At 36.8% G+C, this 17,666-nt stretch overlaps 1 protein-coding gene across 1 annotated transcript; it reads left to right on the forward strand.

Annotated features, from left to right (window-relative positions):
• Positions 1-8,188: 8,188 nt before the first annotated feature.
• On the forward strand, positions 8,189-9,145 carry LOC110288233 (olfactory receptor 8C8). The gene has a single exon (XM_021154637.1). It carries the CDS (start codon positions 8,204-8,206, stop codon positions 9,143-9,145), a length of 942 nt encoding a protein of 313 aa, XP_021010296.1. The 5' UTR covers positions 8,189-8,203.
• The last annotated feature ends 8,521 nt before the right edge of the window (positions 9,146-17,666 follow it).

Genomic DNA, 17,666 nt, shown 5'->3' on the forward strand with positions numbered 1-17,666 from the left:
TGGTTGACTTTGGTCCTGAGTTTGACTATTTCCTGCCTTTTACTCCTCCTGGGTGAATTTGCTTCTTTCTGTTCTAGGGCTCTCAGGTGTGCTGTTAAGTTGTTAGTGTAAGATCTCTCCAGTTTCTTTAAATGGGCATCTTAGTGCTATGAACTTTCCTCTTAGCGTTGCTTTCATTGTATCCCATAGGTTTGGGTATGATATGTCAACATTTTCATTAAATTCCACGAAGTCTTTAATTTCTTTCTTTATTTCTTCCATGACCAAGTTATCACTGAGTAAAGAGTTTTTCAGATTCCATATGTGTGTGGGCTTTCTGTAGTTTTTGCTGTTTTTGAACATCCTTATTCCACAGTGGTTTGATAGGATTCATGGTGTTATTTCAATCTTCTTGTATCTGTTGAGGGTTGTTTTCTGAACAACTATGTGGTCAATTTGAAGAATGTACAATGAGGTGTTGAGAAGAAGCTGTATTCTTTTGTTTTAGGTTGAAATTTTCTTTAGATATCTGTTAAATCCATTTGGTTCATAAGTTCTCCTAGTTTCATTGTATCTCTGTTTAGTTTCTGTTTCAAAGATTTGTCCTTTGGTGAGAGTATGGCATTCAAATCTCCCACTATTATTGTGTGTGGTTCAATGTGTTTTGAGATTTAGTAAAGTTTCTCTTATGAATTTTGGTGCTCTTGCATTTCGGGTGTAGATGTTCAGAATTGAGACTTTCTCTTGGTGGATTTTACCTTGACGAATATGAAATATCCTTCTTCATCACACTAGATAACTTTTGACTGAAAGCATATTTTATTGGATATTAGGATGGCAACTCCAGCTTGTTTCCTGGGACCATTTGCTTGGAAGACATTTTTTCATCCTTTTCCTCTGAGATAGTGCTTGTCTTTATTGTTGAGGTGTGGTTCTTGTATACGGTAAAATGGTGGATCTTGTTTGCATATCCAGTCAGTGAGCTTATGTCTTTTTATAGGTGAGTTGAGTCCATTATTATTGAGAGATGACTGTTGTTTGCTGATATGTTTGTTTTTGTAGGTGACTTTATGTGCTTGTGGCTCTCTGCTTTCAACTTTATTGTGAGATGGTTAATATCTTGTCCTTTCTTTGGTGCAGGTATCTTTCTTGTGTTGGAGTTTTCCTTCCAAGATCCTCTGTAAGGCTGGGTTGGTAGATAGATACTGTTTGAATATGGTTTTGTCCTGGAATATTTTGTTTTCTCCATCTATGTTGATTGAGAGTTTTTCTGTGAATAGTAGCCTGGGATGGCATTGGTGTTCTCTTAGAGTCTGCTTGACCACTAACCAAGCTCTTCTGGGTTTCATAGTCTGTTGAGAAGTCTGGTGTAATTCTGATGTATCTACCTTTGTATGTTACTTGGCTTTTTTCCCCCCTTTTAGCTTTTAATATTCTTTCTTTGCTCTGTACATTTAGTGTTTTGATAGTTATGTGAAAGAAGATTGTTTTTTCTAGTCCCGTTTATTTGGTGTTCTATAGGCCTCTTGTACCTTTATATCCATCTCTTTCTTTAGGTGGGGGAATCTTTCTTTTATGATGTTGTTGAAGAGATTTTCAGGTCCTTTGAGCTGGGACTCTTCATTCTCCTCTATTCTGATTATTCTTAGATTTGGTCTTTTCATTATGTCCTGAAATTCCTGGATGCTTTTGGTTTGGAGATTTTTATGTTTTGAATTTTCTTTGACAGTTCTGGCAAACTCTTCTATCCTATCTTCTACACCTGAGATTCTCTCTTCTATCTCATGTATACTGTTGGTGATATTTACATCTGTAGTTCCTGACTTCCTTCCTAGGTTTTCCATTTCCAGGTTTGCCTCTATTTGTGTTTTCTTTATTGTTTCTACTTCCAATTTTAGGTCTTGCATCATTTTATTCAATTCCTTCACCTGTTTGCCTGTCTTTTCCTGTATTTCTTTCAGTGAGCTATTATTGATATCTTCTTGAAAGGACTTGTACTGGCTGGATTTGTGTGTCAACTTGACACAGGCTGTAGTTATCACAGAAAAGGGATCTTCAGTTAGGGAGGTGCCTCCATAAGATCCAGCTGTGGGGCATTTTCTCAATTAATGATCAAGGGGGAAAGGCCCCTTGTGGGTGGGACCATCTCTGGGCTGGGAGTCTTGGGTTTTATAAGAAAGCAGGCTGAGCAAGTCAGTGCAAGCAAGCCAGTAAAGAACATCCCTCCATGGCCTCTGCATCAGCTTCTGCTTCCTGACCTGCTTGAGTTCCAGTCCTGACTTCCTTGGTGATGGACAGCAGTATGGAAGTGTAAGCTAAATAAACCCTTTCCTCCCCAACTTGCTTCTTGGTCATGATGTTTGTGTAGGAATAGAAACCCTGACTAAGACAGATCTCTATTATCTTCATGAGTTAAGATTTTGGGACAGATTCCTGATTTTCAGGTGTGTTGTTTGTTTTGTTTTGTTTTTGTTTTTTCGAGACAGGGTTTCTCTGTGTAGCCCTGGCTGTCCTGGAACTCACTCTGTAGACCAGGCTGGCCTCGAACTCAGAAATCCTCCTGCTCCTGCCTCCTGAGTGCTGGGATTAAAGGCGTGCGCCATGTTGATATATTCATGTCATGCTAATGATGCCCAAGTATTTTGCCTTCTGTTGCTTATGATCTTGTACTTGCCTTTTTCCATCTGCATATCCCTGGTGTTTGTTGAGTTGGGTGACTATATGGAGTCTGCCTCTTTTATCCCTCGGTTGCTTCAGGTCTCCTGGTAGGCTTATGGCCCTGGCTGTATCAGATAATTTGTGGGTCCTTCCAACTGGGGACTTTTCACAGGGGGAGAGAAGCTGCTGATCATTTATTTGCCTTGGACTGCAGTATATCTTCTGGGAGGCCTTCAGACTTTTGAGTCTTTGGTGGAGCAATGAAGCTGTTGTCCAACTGTGCTAAGTACAGATGATCCTCAACTGCTCTGAGAGCAGCGGGTCCTCAACTCCTCTGAGGACAGAGGGTCCTCAACTTCTCAACTGCTCCAAGTTCAGTGTGTCCAAGTGCTCTGAGTGCAGCTGGTCCTCAACTTCTCTGAGTGCAGCAGGTCATCTTGGATGGACTGGGATATGGAGTCTTCACAGGAGCAGAGGGCTCTGCCCCAGCCGCAAGGACCATGCAGAAGGTGTGGGAGGGATGCAAAAGGAAGGGAAGTAGTGTTCAGGAGGGTGGGGTTTTGGTGAGTGATGTGTCATGAGACCACCAAGCTCCCTGCAGCAGCTCAAGGACTCAGGGAGGTGGGGGTTATTACCAAATGCTTTGAGTGCAGCAGGTCCTCTAGGATGTATCAGGATATGGAATATGGAGTCTTCAGAGGAGCAGACCAACTAGGGGTCTGCCCCAGCAGCAAGGACCAGGCAGAGGGTGATATGATTCTTGAATGTTCTTAATTTCTCAAGAGTAGTTTGAATGCCTATAGTCTTTGAGACTTTTACAGTGTTTTGTTTTGTTCTTGTTTTGTCATCAGTGTGTGATTAAACATTAAACATAGTTGGCAAAAGTGGTTTTGAATTTATTAAGAAGCACACATGTTAAAACATGAACAATATTTATAAAAGATATAGAACAACATATGCAATATCCATACATACAGGGTTCTTACCAAGCTAGAAAGTGAATATGAGCCACAGGGACAGTATATAAAGTGTGGTCTGAGTTCTGTATTGCAGCCATTGACATAGTATTGTGCAGAACAAAACAGCAAATTGCCTTGCTTAGTTCTGGAAAGCAACTAACTTCTTTGACATGCATAGTTGTTTGTTCTGTTTTAGGAAAATGAAATAACTTGACATTTTTAACAAATCAACATAAATATATTTATTCTTAAAATACATGCTAATGATTTTTAAAACAGCATAGAATATAATGTAAAACTCAGAATAACACTAGTGGATATAAGTACATTTTATCTCTCTGGGCCTTTAGATTGTAGCTTGGGTATCATTTACTTAAAGGCTATTGTGCACTTGTAAGTGAACACATACCATTATACCTTTCTGGGTCAGGTTTATCACTGTAATTGATCAAATATGTACTATGATGTAGAGAAGTCTAAAAGTTTCATGAGATAGCAATTATCCGTTATTGTTATCATTCCCTGTGCTAACACAGTTCTATTCAGAATTTTTTTGCCTGTACTTAAATATTGAAATATTACCTCTATGTTCTTTTCCAACAATTTTAAGCCATTGAGTCTTACATTGAGGTTATTGACCCATTTGGAGTTGAGTTCTATGCAAGGTGAGAGGTGAAAATCGGTTTTCACTATTCTATGTAATTTCATTCTATTCTCTGAACATCATTTGTTGAAAAATCTGTATTTATTCCCAAGGTATATTTGTGGTATGTGGGTCAACACCCACATAGTCGTAGTTGTATGTGCTTATACTTGGATCTCCTCTTCTAATGATCCATATAACTACTTAGTTCTAATATCTTACTACTTTATTATTATTCTCACTACCCTCAATAGTATTGCTTATAAGCAGATACAGCAAACCTTCCATTAGTATTATTTTTATGACAAATTCTTTAATACAATCTTGGTATATATATAAAAATTTTACTTGGTATGTATATAAATTTTAATTTTTTTCCTATGTATTTGAATAAAAGCTCTGGAACTTTGATTGTGATTATTATAGTGAATCTTTAGATTCCTGTTGATAGGGTTGACATTTTAAAATTGAATTTGTGTTCTTTGATATAGTTGTATATTCATACCATATATATGGATCATATCCATCTACATTTAATTCTCTCTAACTTCTCCTTGTGAGGCCCACCTCACCTTCCCCCCAGTCTCATGTTCTCTTTTCATGGTTTTAATTCATATTAAATATATCTGGAGTTCAGGAAATGATTCCCATGTACACTTGGGTGTGAGTAACCTATCAGTAGCTGCATCTCCGCAGGTAAGTGATTCTTTTTCAACAGCATCAATTGTCAAAAGCTCTCTTGCTAGGATTGGTTTTAGGAATTCTTTTACCATCCATGCTGGAAGTTTTAGTGGCTTGATATTGCACAGATTTGGCACAGGTAACTATTGATGCTGTATATTGATGCATACAGCATCCAAGTTATGTTCAGAATTACACCACAGCATTTCCCCATTCACTTGCTCTTACATTTAATTTTTAATTTTGAAAACAGATTTTCACTCTATAGTATATTCTGATAACACTTTACAGTCAACACCCCCCCCCCCCGCATCTTCTCTTCTTCTGGATCCTCATCAACACGTATTTTCTCTGTCTTTAGAAAACAAACAGGTATCTAAGGATAATGGTGTGGGGAAAATTTAAACAAAAGGAAGCAAGCCATAATATGAGAAAACAAATACACAGAGAAGAGTCAATGAGAAATCACAGGAAACACAACATAAGGAAGTAGAGGAATATATTTGTACAGACAGGAATTCTATGAAAACAAAATAGAAAACCATAATATATAAACAAAGGACATGTGAGATTATAATAATTAGTGTGTGATACAAAATTATGAGATAAGGAACTTCCAAAGATGCTGTGGAGCTCGTTTTGTGTTGGCCATCTACTGATGAACAAGGGGATTACTCTTAAGAGTGGTTAGTTTTCTCAATAAGGCTCCCTTAGGAAAAAAAAATATCTTTTGAAGTGGATATCAATTGTAAATAGATTCTCTTTGGGTAACATGTCAATTTCTCTTGTTAGTTCTAAGACTCTATTTGTTTCTGTAGCAGATCCCTGTATCCCCTATGAATGCTTCTACAGCCTCTGGGAATTCATATGTGCATCAGTTGTGTTGTGTTTTGAAGATCTTATTTCCTTTCTGTCCTCAACCCCTATGCACTCTGTTTCCTTTTTACACTCTGTTTCGTTTCCTAGAGAGTTATCTGAAGCCAAAGGGGTAGACTTGAAGAAGATACCCCTTTTAGGGATAAGTGTACCATGGTCTTGTAATTTTTGTACATTGTTTGGCTGTGGGTTTCTGTATTTATTCTTATCTATTGTTGGAGGAAGGTTCTTTGATGATAGTTGATCAAGGTACTAAACTATGAGTATCACAGAATGAGACTAAAAGACATTTTATTGGTATGTTCCTTTAGCAGCAGCAGAAGAAGAAGATTTGTATTTACCCAAGGTCCATGGACTATCTAGTCCCAGAGTCTTGGCAACTCAGCCAGTGTTGAGCATGTGTTTCACATCATAGAGTTTGACAATAATCAGGTATTGGTTGGTTCCCATGGGACCCCTGTGGCCATCAATTGAATTAGATGCAACTCATTCCTGGTACTAGAAGCATTATTTAATGATGGCAGATTTCTGGTTAGGGTTCTGTCTTCTCTGCTGTTTGGTGATTTCACTTAGATCAACTTCAAATAAATAGATACTTTAGAAAGTTTCTATTGTATTACATTTTCAATTGTTCTCTGAAATGGCTCTATTATCTGTTCCTCTTCACATACCCTTCCTTGCCTCTTTTTATCTGCTATTCCTTGTTTGAATATCCTCTTCCAGTCCTTGTCACATCTATCCATAACTGTTCTAGTTCCCCCTCCTAGGGAGATGCATCTCTCTCCCATTACGATATCTCTAAACTCTGGTAATATAGATTATAGTTTTCTTATCAATGATGTAACAGTTAACATCTACATATAGTAAATACATACCATATGTGTTTAGTGTGTATGATTTCTCTTATTATCATTCTTAAACACCTTTTTTCCATCTTCAATATCCTTTTCTTCAAAGTACTCCCATATGAAATTATACTTCAGCATCCATTTTTGAGCACAAATACTATGTAATGCCTGTTATATAATATATAGTAAATAATACATATATGTATATGGTAGTGAGGAGAAAAACAGGTCATGGAATGGTATGTGTTAAATTTTCTGTTTTTCTCCACTATATGGAATGGTAACACAACAAAAAATTAATGTCTCCAAATGTGTCAAAGCAAGAACATCTATTTTTCATCTGATTATGCATGTAAACAGTATGAGGGCACTAACACATAATAATATCTTTTCATTCATCTAGTAATTTTCTAACACACTGTGTAAATTATTTCAAAATATATTTTTTTATTATTTAAAATTATGGTTGTTTGTACAAATTGCACCTGTCAATTTCTGTATGATAACCAAGAACTACTACTGGCCTGAAATTTATGTCAATTTTTATGAATATTTTATATTTATTCAAGGAATATGTGGATATAAGTAAACAAGAACAAGAATTTAGTAAAAGCTAGGAAGTGAAAAGTTGAGAGCACATTTATTCTATTTTATCCTCTTCCTATAATTATTTTTATTACAATATTAGATCTTGGTCAACAATTTATTACTGAAATGATAGGAAAGTTACAAATGGCAAATGAATATGTCCCTGAACATTTCTTCTTGTAGAGTTGTGCAGACCTTAATGAAGAGAATAACAAAGGGGACCACTCACAGTTCTGCTCTGGGGACTAGACACTCCTGATGGAAAATTATAAAAAAGACTGATGTTAATTCTACAGCACAAATCAGTGATTTCAAACTCAAGAGACCATGAAACATGAAGACTGTCATAAACAAGAATATAATTTTCAGTGCACCTAAATTTTTTTCTTAAATATCTTGACCTTTAGGCTTCAGAGGCTCAGCTAACAGAGCTATTTTCTTTTACATTTGAGACAAGAGTCTGGAATCCTCAAAGGAAAACATGTCATTTTCCCAAGGGAAGCTCTTCTAACAATTGAGACACATTTTCTGCACTGATTGCAAACACCTTGTCCATTATTAACAACTTTATCTCCAGCTAGATGGTGAAGGACGACAACATGAACTGCAATGTCAGAGAGGGCTCCGGGTGAACTAAGGTGAATACTGAATGATTTTTACCTTGACATTTATCTTCATGCCCATGGCTATATAAATCATATGTTCTGGGGAAAATTTACACATTGTTCTTTTCAGCCTCAATCCTTAGTAAACCATAGTAAACACTAGGTGAAGAAAATAATGAAATGCTCAAAGATTGTTCTGGAGAGATAAACCTAACGTGAGTATGGGAAAGAGAAAACAGGGATTCCTCAAGATTCTTAGTTCCCTCACTCTAGCTTGAAAACCAAAAAATCCAACATTACTTTTGGAGTAAATGATTGTTTATGGGTTAATATTGCTTTCTACAATTATTCTTACAGATACTACACATGATGCAAATGACTATGGAAAATAAATCTTCAGTGTCAGAATTTATTCTTATGGGATTGACAGACCAACCTGAGCTCCAGCTGCCCTTATTTGTTCTGTTCTTGATGAACTACACAGCTACTGTGATGGGAAACCTAACTTTAATGAATCTCATTTGCCTAAACTCAAACCTTCATACTCCTATGTACTTCTTTCTCTTTAATCTGTCCTTCATTGATTTCTGTTATTCGATGGTCTTTACACCCAAAATGTTGATGAGTTTTATTTTAGAGAAGAATACAATCTCTTTTGGAGGATGCATGGCTCAGCTATTTTTCTTCCTATTTTTTGTGAACTCTGAGAGTTATGTGTTGACAGCCATGGCCTATGATCGCTATGTGGCCATTTGTAAACCACTAACATACAAAGTTATTATGTCCCCTAAGATCTGTTGTCTGTTAATATTTAGTTCTTACTTGATGGGGTTTGCTAGTGCCATGGCTCACACAGGGTGTATGATCAGGCTCAGCTTTTGTGAATCTAACATCATCAACCACTACATGTGTGACATCTTCCCTCTTCTCCCACTCTCCTGCAGTAGCACCTATGTTAATGAGCTTATGAGTTCAGTTGTGGTAGGTTCAGCTATCATTTTATGCTGCCTCATTATTTTAATCTCTTATGCTATGATACTTTTCAATATTATTCATATGTCATCAGGTAAAGGTTGGTCCAAAGCCTTGGGCACATGTGGGTCTCACATCATTACTGTTAGTCTCTTTTACGGATCTGGGTTACTTGCTTATGTCAAACCATCTTCTGCTAAGACTGTGGGCCAGGGAAAATTTTTCTCTGTGTTTTACACTTTATTGGTGCCTATGTTGAACCCTCTTATTTATAGCCTCAGAAACAAGGATGTCAAACTTGCTGTGAAGAAAACCTGGAAAAGAATCACAAGCTGATTTATCCCATAAACTGTCCTTTAGCCACATAGTTTAGGTTTGGTGTGCTTCTTCTTCTTCTTCTTCTTCTTCTTCTTCTTCTTCTTCTTCTTCTTCTTCTTCTTCTTCTTCTTCTTCTTCTTCTTCTTCTTCTTCTTCTTCTTTTCTTTTTTCAGTACCTATATTCTGTTCTTTTATAACACATGTCTTCTCTTTAAACCATGCAATGTAACTCTGTAAGTACTGGGAGGATTTGACACGTGCTCAGATTCAATATTTTTCTAAGATTTATGCCATGTTCATTGACTATATCAGATTAAGACCATAGTCAGCTGTTTTTACTTTACTTGAGGATAAAATTTCTTAGTGGTTTTTATTTTATATGTTTTTTTTAATGTCGGTAAATTTATTTTAAAATTTAAATGTATATGTTGAACCTCCCTGAGTTTATATCTGTCACGTGCATTTAGGGAACTGTCATGAATAGAAGAGGGTTTCAGATACTAGAAGTAGAGTTACAGGCAGATGGGAACCACCATCTAGATGCCAGGAAAGGAATACATACCTTCTGTAAGAGTGTTACAAACCCTTAACAGCTGAACCCTCTTTTCATCCCACATTGTCTATTTTTTCCCAGCATATAATTATTCTGTAGTGCTATGCCTTATATCTAACTCATTTCATCCTGGGTTTTTGTTTTCTGATATAACTTTGATGTGTTTCCTCATTTGATGAGGTTTTTTCCCTTCACTTTTATTTTAATGGACGAGAAAACAAGTATGGGAATAGTATATCTTAAAATTCTAGCAATTATTCAATATGTTTCTTCTTCTAACATTTTATCTTAAAATTAATGATAAAAACCTGTATATAACTGGGATACTTTTTTTTTTTTTTTTTACCTTTATGGTTATCAGAGTATATGTTAGGGCTATTCCTCTGCACATGTATCTCCATTTCCCCCGAGTTTAGTACTTTTTCCACAAAATGGATATTTTTGTTATGTATATACTGGAAATTGCCACTTTCTTGTTTATGAAATGTGGGTTGTTGATTGTGTCTCTGACTGTTTTTATAAAATTACATATTTCTGTCCAAAGAACACAGTGTTTTCAATAATATCTAGACTATATCCTCCACCCACTCCATCCATAGAAAGGATAATGTTTTCGGCAAAACAAGCAGCATGTGGGATAAAGACATATTGATATAGTTCATGCATTTGTGACTGGATTTCTATGACCAGGAGGGATTTCTATATCAATTCCTCTCTCCATGTCTACCTCTATATTTATCTAAATACATAGTATCTAGTTGAGGATATGCTCACATGAATACTGCAAGACCACAAAATTTTGATTCACAGTTCAGTTTTGTACATGTTGCATTTCTTATGCAGTAATACAGGAAAAGGAAAATGGAATGTGAAGAAACAGATAACTCCTGGAGAGTTATTATCCAGGACTCCCCAAGAAAGGAATTACTCTGAATATGGATGGATTCAGCCAAGATGCCTGTAGAGGAGAGCTTGTCTACAAGATATCAAGACCAAATTTTTCTCTTTTTTTCTTTTTTTAAATATTTTTTATTAGGTATTTTCTTCATTTATATTTCAAATGCTATCCCAAAAGTCCCCCTCCCCTCTCCCTCCCTCTTTTTTTGGCCCTGGCGTTCTCCTGTACTGGGGCATATAAAGTTTGCATGTCCAATGGGTCTCTCTTTCCAGTGATGGCTGACTAGGCCATCTTTTGATACATATGCAGCTAGATACAAGAGCTCCGGGGTACTGGTTAGTTCATATTGTTGTTCCACCTATAGGGTTGCAGAACCCTTTAGATCCTTGGGTACTTTCTCTAGCTCCTCCATTGGGGGCCTTGTGATCCATCCAATAGCTGACTGTGAGCATCCACTTCTGGGTTTGCTAGGCCCTGGCATAGTCTCACAGGAGACAGTTATATCAGGGTCCTTTCAGCAAAATCTTGCTAGTGTATGCAATGGTGTCAGCGTTTGGAGGCTGATTATGGGAATTGTGATAAAAACTGCATGGTACTGGTATAGGGACAGACAAGTAGACCAATGGAATAGAATTGAAGACCCAGAAATGAACCCACACACCTATGGTGACTTGATTTTTTTTTTCTTTTTTAACCATATCTCTCTAAATGCCTCGGAGTAATGTGTAAACCTGCTAAACTACGAAGCTACATTTTGGCTGTTATTTTTAATTAGTGATTCTCTTTCTGGAATGACAGGTGTTAGTTTTGTTAAACCTTTTTGAAGTGTCATGTCACTATTCTTATTGTTTAATATGTATGTATGTTCATAGCAGCCTTATTTATAATAGCCAGAAGCTGGAAAGAACCCAGATGCCCCTCAACAGAGGAATGGATACAGAATATGTGGTACATTTACACAATGGAGTACTACTCAGCTATTAAAAGGAATGAATTTATGAAATTCCTAGGCAAATGGATGGATCTGGAGGGCATCATTCTGAGTGAGGTAACATATTCACAAAGGAACTCACACAATATGTACTCACTGATAAGTGGATATTAGCCCAAAAACTTAGGATACCCAAGATACAAGATACAATTTGTTAAACGCATGAAACTCAAGAAGAACGAAGACCAAAGTGTGGACACTGTGCCCCTTCTTGGAATTGGGAACAAAACACCCATGGAAAGAGTTACAGAGATAAAGTTTGGAGCTGTGAAGAAAGGACGGACCATCTAAAGACTGCCATAACCAGGGATCCATCCCATAATCAGCTTCCAAACGCTGACACCATTGCATACACTAGCAAGATTTTGCTGAAAGGACCCAGATATAGCTGTCTCTTGTGAGACAATGCCGGGGCCTAGCAAACACAGAAGTGGATGCTCACAGTCAGCTATTGGATGGATCACAGGGCCCCCAATGGAGGAGCTAGAGAAAGTACCCAAGGAGCTAAAGGGAACTGCAACCCCATAGGTGGATCATTATTATGAACTAATCAGTACCCCAGAGCTCTTGTCTCTAGCTGCATTTGTATCAAAAGATGGCCTAGTAGGCCATCACTGGAAAGAGAGGCCCATTGGACTTGCCAACTTTATATGCCCCAGTACAGGGGAATGCCAGGGCCAAGGGGTGGGGGTGGGTGAGTGGGGGACTGGGGGGGGAGTGTATTGGGGACTTTTTGGATAGCATTGGAAATGTAATTGAGGAAATTACCTAATAAATAAAAAGAAGTTTATTTAATCTTTCATCTTTAATTATATAGAAATACAATACACTCATGAAATATACAATCAATAGGTTGCATTGCATTAAATTTCTAATAATTTTCTTGGGGAGAATATATGCTTCCTAGTGCTTACTGAGAAACCCACAGACATGCGGATGATGAGTGTTTAATTTCCCTCAATGAAGTTCCCTGCCCATCTTGCTGTTAGCTGTGTATTAGAGTCTGTTTTTGGAACTGTATAGTGACAATGTGTTTTGTGAGTTTCCTAAATACTATAGGAACCTGTCTTTTCTTCCAGAGGGAATATTTCAATTAAAAAAGATAATTACATGAATTTTAAAAGCATAATTTTTATATTAATAATATCTGAAAAATTCTATGACATTTGACTTTGAACTATAAAAATTAGAAAAAATTATGCCTTTGAAATATAAAAATCAATCTGATGAAAATTAGTAGCATGAGAGCATTAAACATTTCTATTTATTTTAATACTAGTATGTTTATAGAATATTCTTATTTTCTCAAGAGTCGTTTGAATGCTTAAAGTCTTTTTCAATTTTCTTTTGTATTTATGTGTGTGATAAAACAGAGTTGTGAAAGGTAGTTTTGTATTTCATATTCCTCTATTGAGAATTCTTTATTTAGATCTGTTTTCCATTTTTAGTCATTTATTTATTTTCCAGATTTTATTCCCCCTCCCAGTCCACCCTCTGACTGTTCCACATCCCATAACTCCTCCCCACACCCCTGTCTCCATGAGGATGTCCTTACCTCCCATCCCCCATCCAACCAGACCTCTAAACTTCCTGGGGGCTCCAGTTTCTAGAGGGTTAGCTGCATCTTCTCTGACTGAACCCAGACCTGGCAGTCCTCTGCTGTAGATGTTTTGGGGTCCTCATATCAGCTGGTGTATGCTTCCTGGTTGGTGGTCCGTCTTTGAGAGATCTTGGGGATCCAGGTTAATTGAGACTGCTGGCCCTCCTACAGGGTCACTCTCCCCCTAAGATTATTCCAGCCTTTTCCAAACTCAGCCACAGGGGTCAGCAGTTTCTGTATTTTTGTTGAGTGCAAATATCTGCATCTGACTCTTTTCAGCTGCTTATTGGGTCTTCCGGAGTGTGGTCATGCTAGGTCCCTTTTTGTGAGTGCTTCATAGCCTCAGTAACAGTGTCAGGCCTTGGGACCTCCTCTTGAGCTGGATCCCACTTTACCCACTAGACATTCTTTTCCTCTGGCTCCTCTCCATTTCTATCCCTGCAGTTCTTTCAGACAGGTACAATATAGGTCAGAGTTTTGACTGTGTAATGGCAACCCCCTCCCTTACTTGATGCCCTGTCTTTCTGCTAGAGGTGGGATCTATAAGATCTCTCTCTCCCTACTGTCAGGCATTTCATCTAAATGCCTGTTTCCCATTTTTAAGTTTGATTATTTGGTTTATAGATGTTTGATTAATTCCAATCTATATCTGTTTTGGATATTATTCTTCCACTTGATGTGGACTTGTTAAAAATATTTTCCCATTCTATTGGTTGCTTCTTTGTCTGAATGGCAGTGATGTTTGCCTTATAGAAGCTTTTCAGTTTCATGAAGTTCCATTTATTTATTGTTGATCTTAACACCTACTCTAGTTGTGTTCTGTTCAGAAAAATCTTCTCCTCTGGCAACGGTTTCAAACCTACTTTCCATCTTCTTTTCTATCAGGTTCAGAGGATCTGGTTTTATGTTGATGTCTTTGTTGCACTTGGACTTGTGTTTAGTACAGGGTAATAGAATGAATTGATTTGAATTCTTCTTTATAGAAGAAGAAATATTCAGTTTTCCCAGCAGTATTTGTTGTGAAGAATTGTGTTGGAATTTTGATGGGCTTAGCAATAATCTGTAGACTGATTTTGGTAAGATGACAGACTGATTTTGGTAAGATGACATTTTTCACTCAGCTAATTCTACTAAACCATGAGCATGTAAGATCTTTCTATCTTCTGTTATCTTCTTCAATTTCTTTCTTCAAAGTCTTGAAGTGTTATCACTTATCATACAAGTGTTTACTTACTTGTTTGTTTAGAGTTACTCCAAGATGGCATTTGATACTACTGTGAAAGGTGTTGTTTGTCTAAATTTTTTTCTCAGTCCATTTATCATTTGTATATAGGAAGGCTACTGCTACTTTTGTATATAGCTAGATACTCTTTGTCAAACTTTTTCTTTATTAGATATTTTCTTTATATTTCAAATGCAATCCTGAAAGTTCCCTATACTCTCCCCCCACCCTGCTCCCCTACCCACCCACTCCAACTTCTTGGCCCTGGCATTCCCCTGTACTGGAGCATATAAAGTTTGCAATACCAAGGGGCCTTTCTTCCCAGTAATGGCCAACTAGGCCATCTTCTGCTACATATGCAGCTAGAGACATGAGCTCTGGGGGTACTGGTTAGTTCATATTGTTGTTCCACCTATAGGGTTGCAGACCTCTTCAGCTCCTTGGGTGCTTTTACTAGCTTCTCCATTGGGGTCCCTGTGTTCCATCTCATAGATGACTGTGAGCATCTAGCCACTTTGCTGAAAGTGTTTATCATGGTTAGGAATTCCCTGGTTCATATATACTATCACATCATTGGAAAGTAATGATACTTTTTTTCCCTTTCCAATTTGTACATCCCTATTTGCCTATTACTCTAGATAAGACCTCAAGTTCTATAACTAATAGGATGGAAAAAATAGACAGCTGTAAGTACACATGCTTACTTGTCAGGGCAAGGTCAGCTGATAGGGCCTAAAGGAATTAAACCAGGTCATTTGGAGGGGCCACAGCAAAGCTTAAGATTTGGTAACTTTATTGAAACCAATCAGAGTTTTTATTCCTTTTTCAGAAACAGAATATAGTGACAATTGCCAAGATAAATAAAGTTGCAGTTGCCATAATATAATGATGTTTACAAACTTTACAGTTTTTATAAGAATAATGTCTAAGACCAATTGTCTTGTCAAGCTTCCATGCTTTCTTGACTTCCAGGGGAACATACAGAAAAAAAAGTGGGCTAAATGTTTCACTATGTGAAGGAATATGTTGGTCTCTCAGGAAATGCACTCTATGGCTAAGGAACCATAGACTCTAACCTGAAAAACCTATATAGTACATGTCTCTCAAGACAACTGTGCCAGGTAAACTCCATAGATTCCTGTAGCCAACCTTACCTTGTTTCTGATTTTAGTAGAATTGCTTTAAGTTTCTCTTTATTTAACTTGATGTTAGCTGTAAAATTGCCTTTATTTTATGTTCAGGTATGTCCCATGTATCATTAATCTCTCCTGAAATTTTACCATGTTTGAGTACTGAATTTTGTCAAATGGATTTTCTACATTTAATGCGAAAATCATGCAATTTTTGTTTTTCAATGTGTTTTTACAACAGATTACATTAACTGATTTTTTTATATTAAACCATGCCTGCATCTCTGGGATAAAGATCAAGCGATCCTGGTGGATGAACTTTTGATATGATTTTAGAACTGGTTTACAAGTTTGATAATGATTATTTCTGAATCTACATTCTTAGAATTTTTTCTGTAATTATGCTTCATTGTAGAGTCATTATGTGGTTCGTATATCAGGGTAACTGTAGCCTCATGAAGTAAATTGGACAGTGTTCTTTCTGTTTCTTTTTGTAGAACAATGTGAGGAGTATTGGTATTAATTCTTCTTGAAAATATCATATGATTAATTGTGGGAAGCCAACTCCAAGATGGTGCCGGTTTCCGGTTGCCGTTGTCATAAACAACACCACTGCACAGGCATCAATTCGAATTTGGCGCCAACCCCTCCCGAGCGGTTACAAGCAAATTGGGTACCGGCAGACTGACCAATCCCAGGGGGCCACGGAGCCTTCTCCTGTGCTGGGTTGCATATAAACAGGGCTCCCCTGGGCACCCAAGGCGTTCCTGCAATAAAGGCTGTTGAGAAGAATCTGACTGTATCGTGTAGTTCTTGCTGGTGGAGAGCAGATGTGACAATTAATTCTGCTTTAAAACCATTGAGCCAGCCTGGTGGTGGAGGCACACTTCTTTAATCCCAGCACTTGGGAGGCAGAGGCAGGCAGATTTTTGAGTTCGAGGCCAGCGTGGTCTACAGAGTGAGTTCCTGGACAGCCAGGGCTATACAGAGAAACCCTGTCTCAAAAACAAAAACAAAGAAACAAACAAACAGGAAACAAAAAAACTAAAAAACAAAAAACCCAAAACCCAAAACCCAAACAAAACACATTGAGCCTAGATGCTTTTTTTTTTTTTTTGATTGTGAGATATTTTAATGACTATTTCTATTTTACTGGGGGTTATAGGTCTATTTAAATTGTTTATCTACTCTTAATATAACTTTAGTAAGTGGCACATATTTAGAAAATGATTCATTTCTTTTAGATTTGTTTAATTTGGTAGAGTATAGCTTTTTAAAGTATGTTCTTTTGATTCTCTGGATTTCCTCAGTGTCTTTTGTTTTGTCTTCCCTTTTATTTCTGATTTCATTAACTTAGATATTTTCTCACTGTATTTTAGTTAGTTCAGATATGAAGATCTTACTGATTTTCTCAAAGAAAAAATTCTTTGTTTGATTGATTCTTTGTTTTGTTCTTTTTGTATCTATTTTATTGATCTCATCCCCGAATTTGATAATTTTTTTGCCCTCAAATCAATTTGGATATATTTAGTTAATTTTATTCTACAGTTCCTAGGTGTAATTTTAAATTGCTAGTATGAGACCTCTGCAAATTTTGTGTAGTTACCTAGAGCTATTAATTTTCCTCCTAGCATCATCTTCGTTGTGTCTCAGTCTGCAAATTATTTGTGTTAATTTTCATTGGATTTTACACATACTTACCCACACAGGAATCACATAAAAACAAAATTAGAAGCCATAATATATATGCAGAAGACCTGTGAGTTTTTTTTTAAGTGCCCTGACATAATGTTATATGAGACAAGGAACGTCCAAATATGCTGTTGACCATCTATTCCTAAGACTCCTACAGAGAAAAGTAATTTTTTATTTTAAATACTTATTACAAATTTTATTAAATTTTTATTTTATTAAATACTTATTATTTATTTATTAAATACTTATTTATTTATTACTTATTAAATTTTTATTTTAAATACTTATTAAAATGTTATATGAGACAAGGAACGTCCAAATATGCTGGTGACCATCTATTCCTAAGACTCCTACAGAGAAAAGTAATTTTTTATTTGAAATACTTATCAATTAGAGATAGCTTCTGTGTTAGGGATGGGGGCATGTGTTCACTTCTACTCTCAGCTCTAA

This window comes from Mus caroli, unplaced genomic scaffold (assembly GCF_978045245.1).
Source record: "Mus caroli unplaced genomic scaffold, Mus_caroli_1 scaffold_11, whole genome shotgun sequence".
Lineage (NCBI taxonomy): Eukaryota > Metazoa > Chordata > Mammalia > Rodentia > Muridae > Mus > Mus caroli.

Bases quoted from the DNA above. Each gene is read 5' to 3' on its own strand.
- LOC110288233 (XM_021154637.1), top strand. From the start codon at position 8,204: ATGATGCAAATGACTATGGAAAATAAATCTTCAGTGTCAGAATTTATT.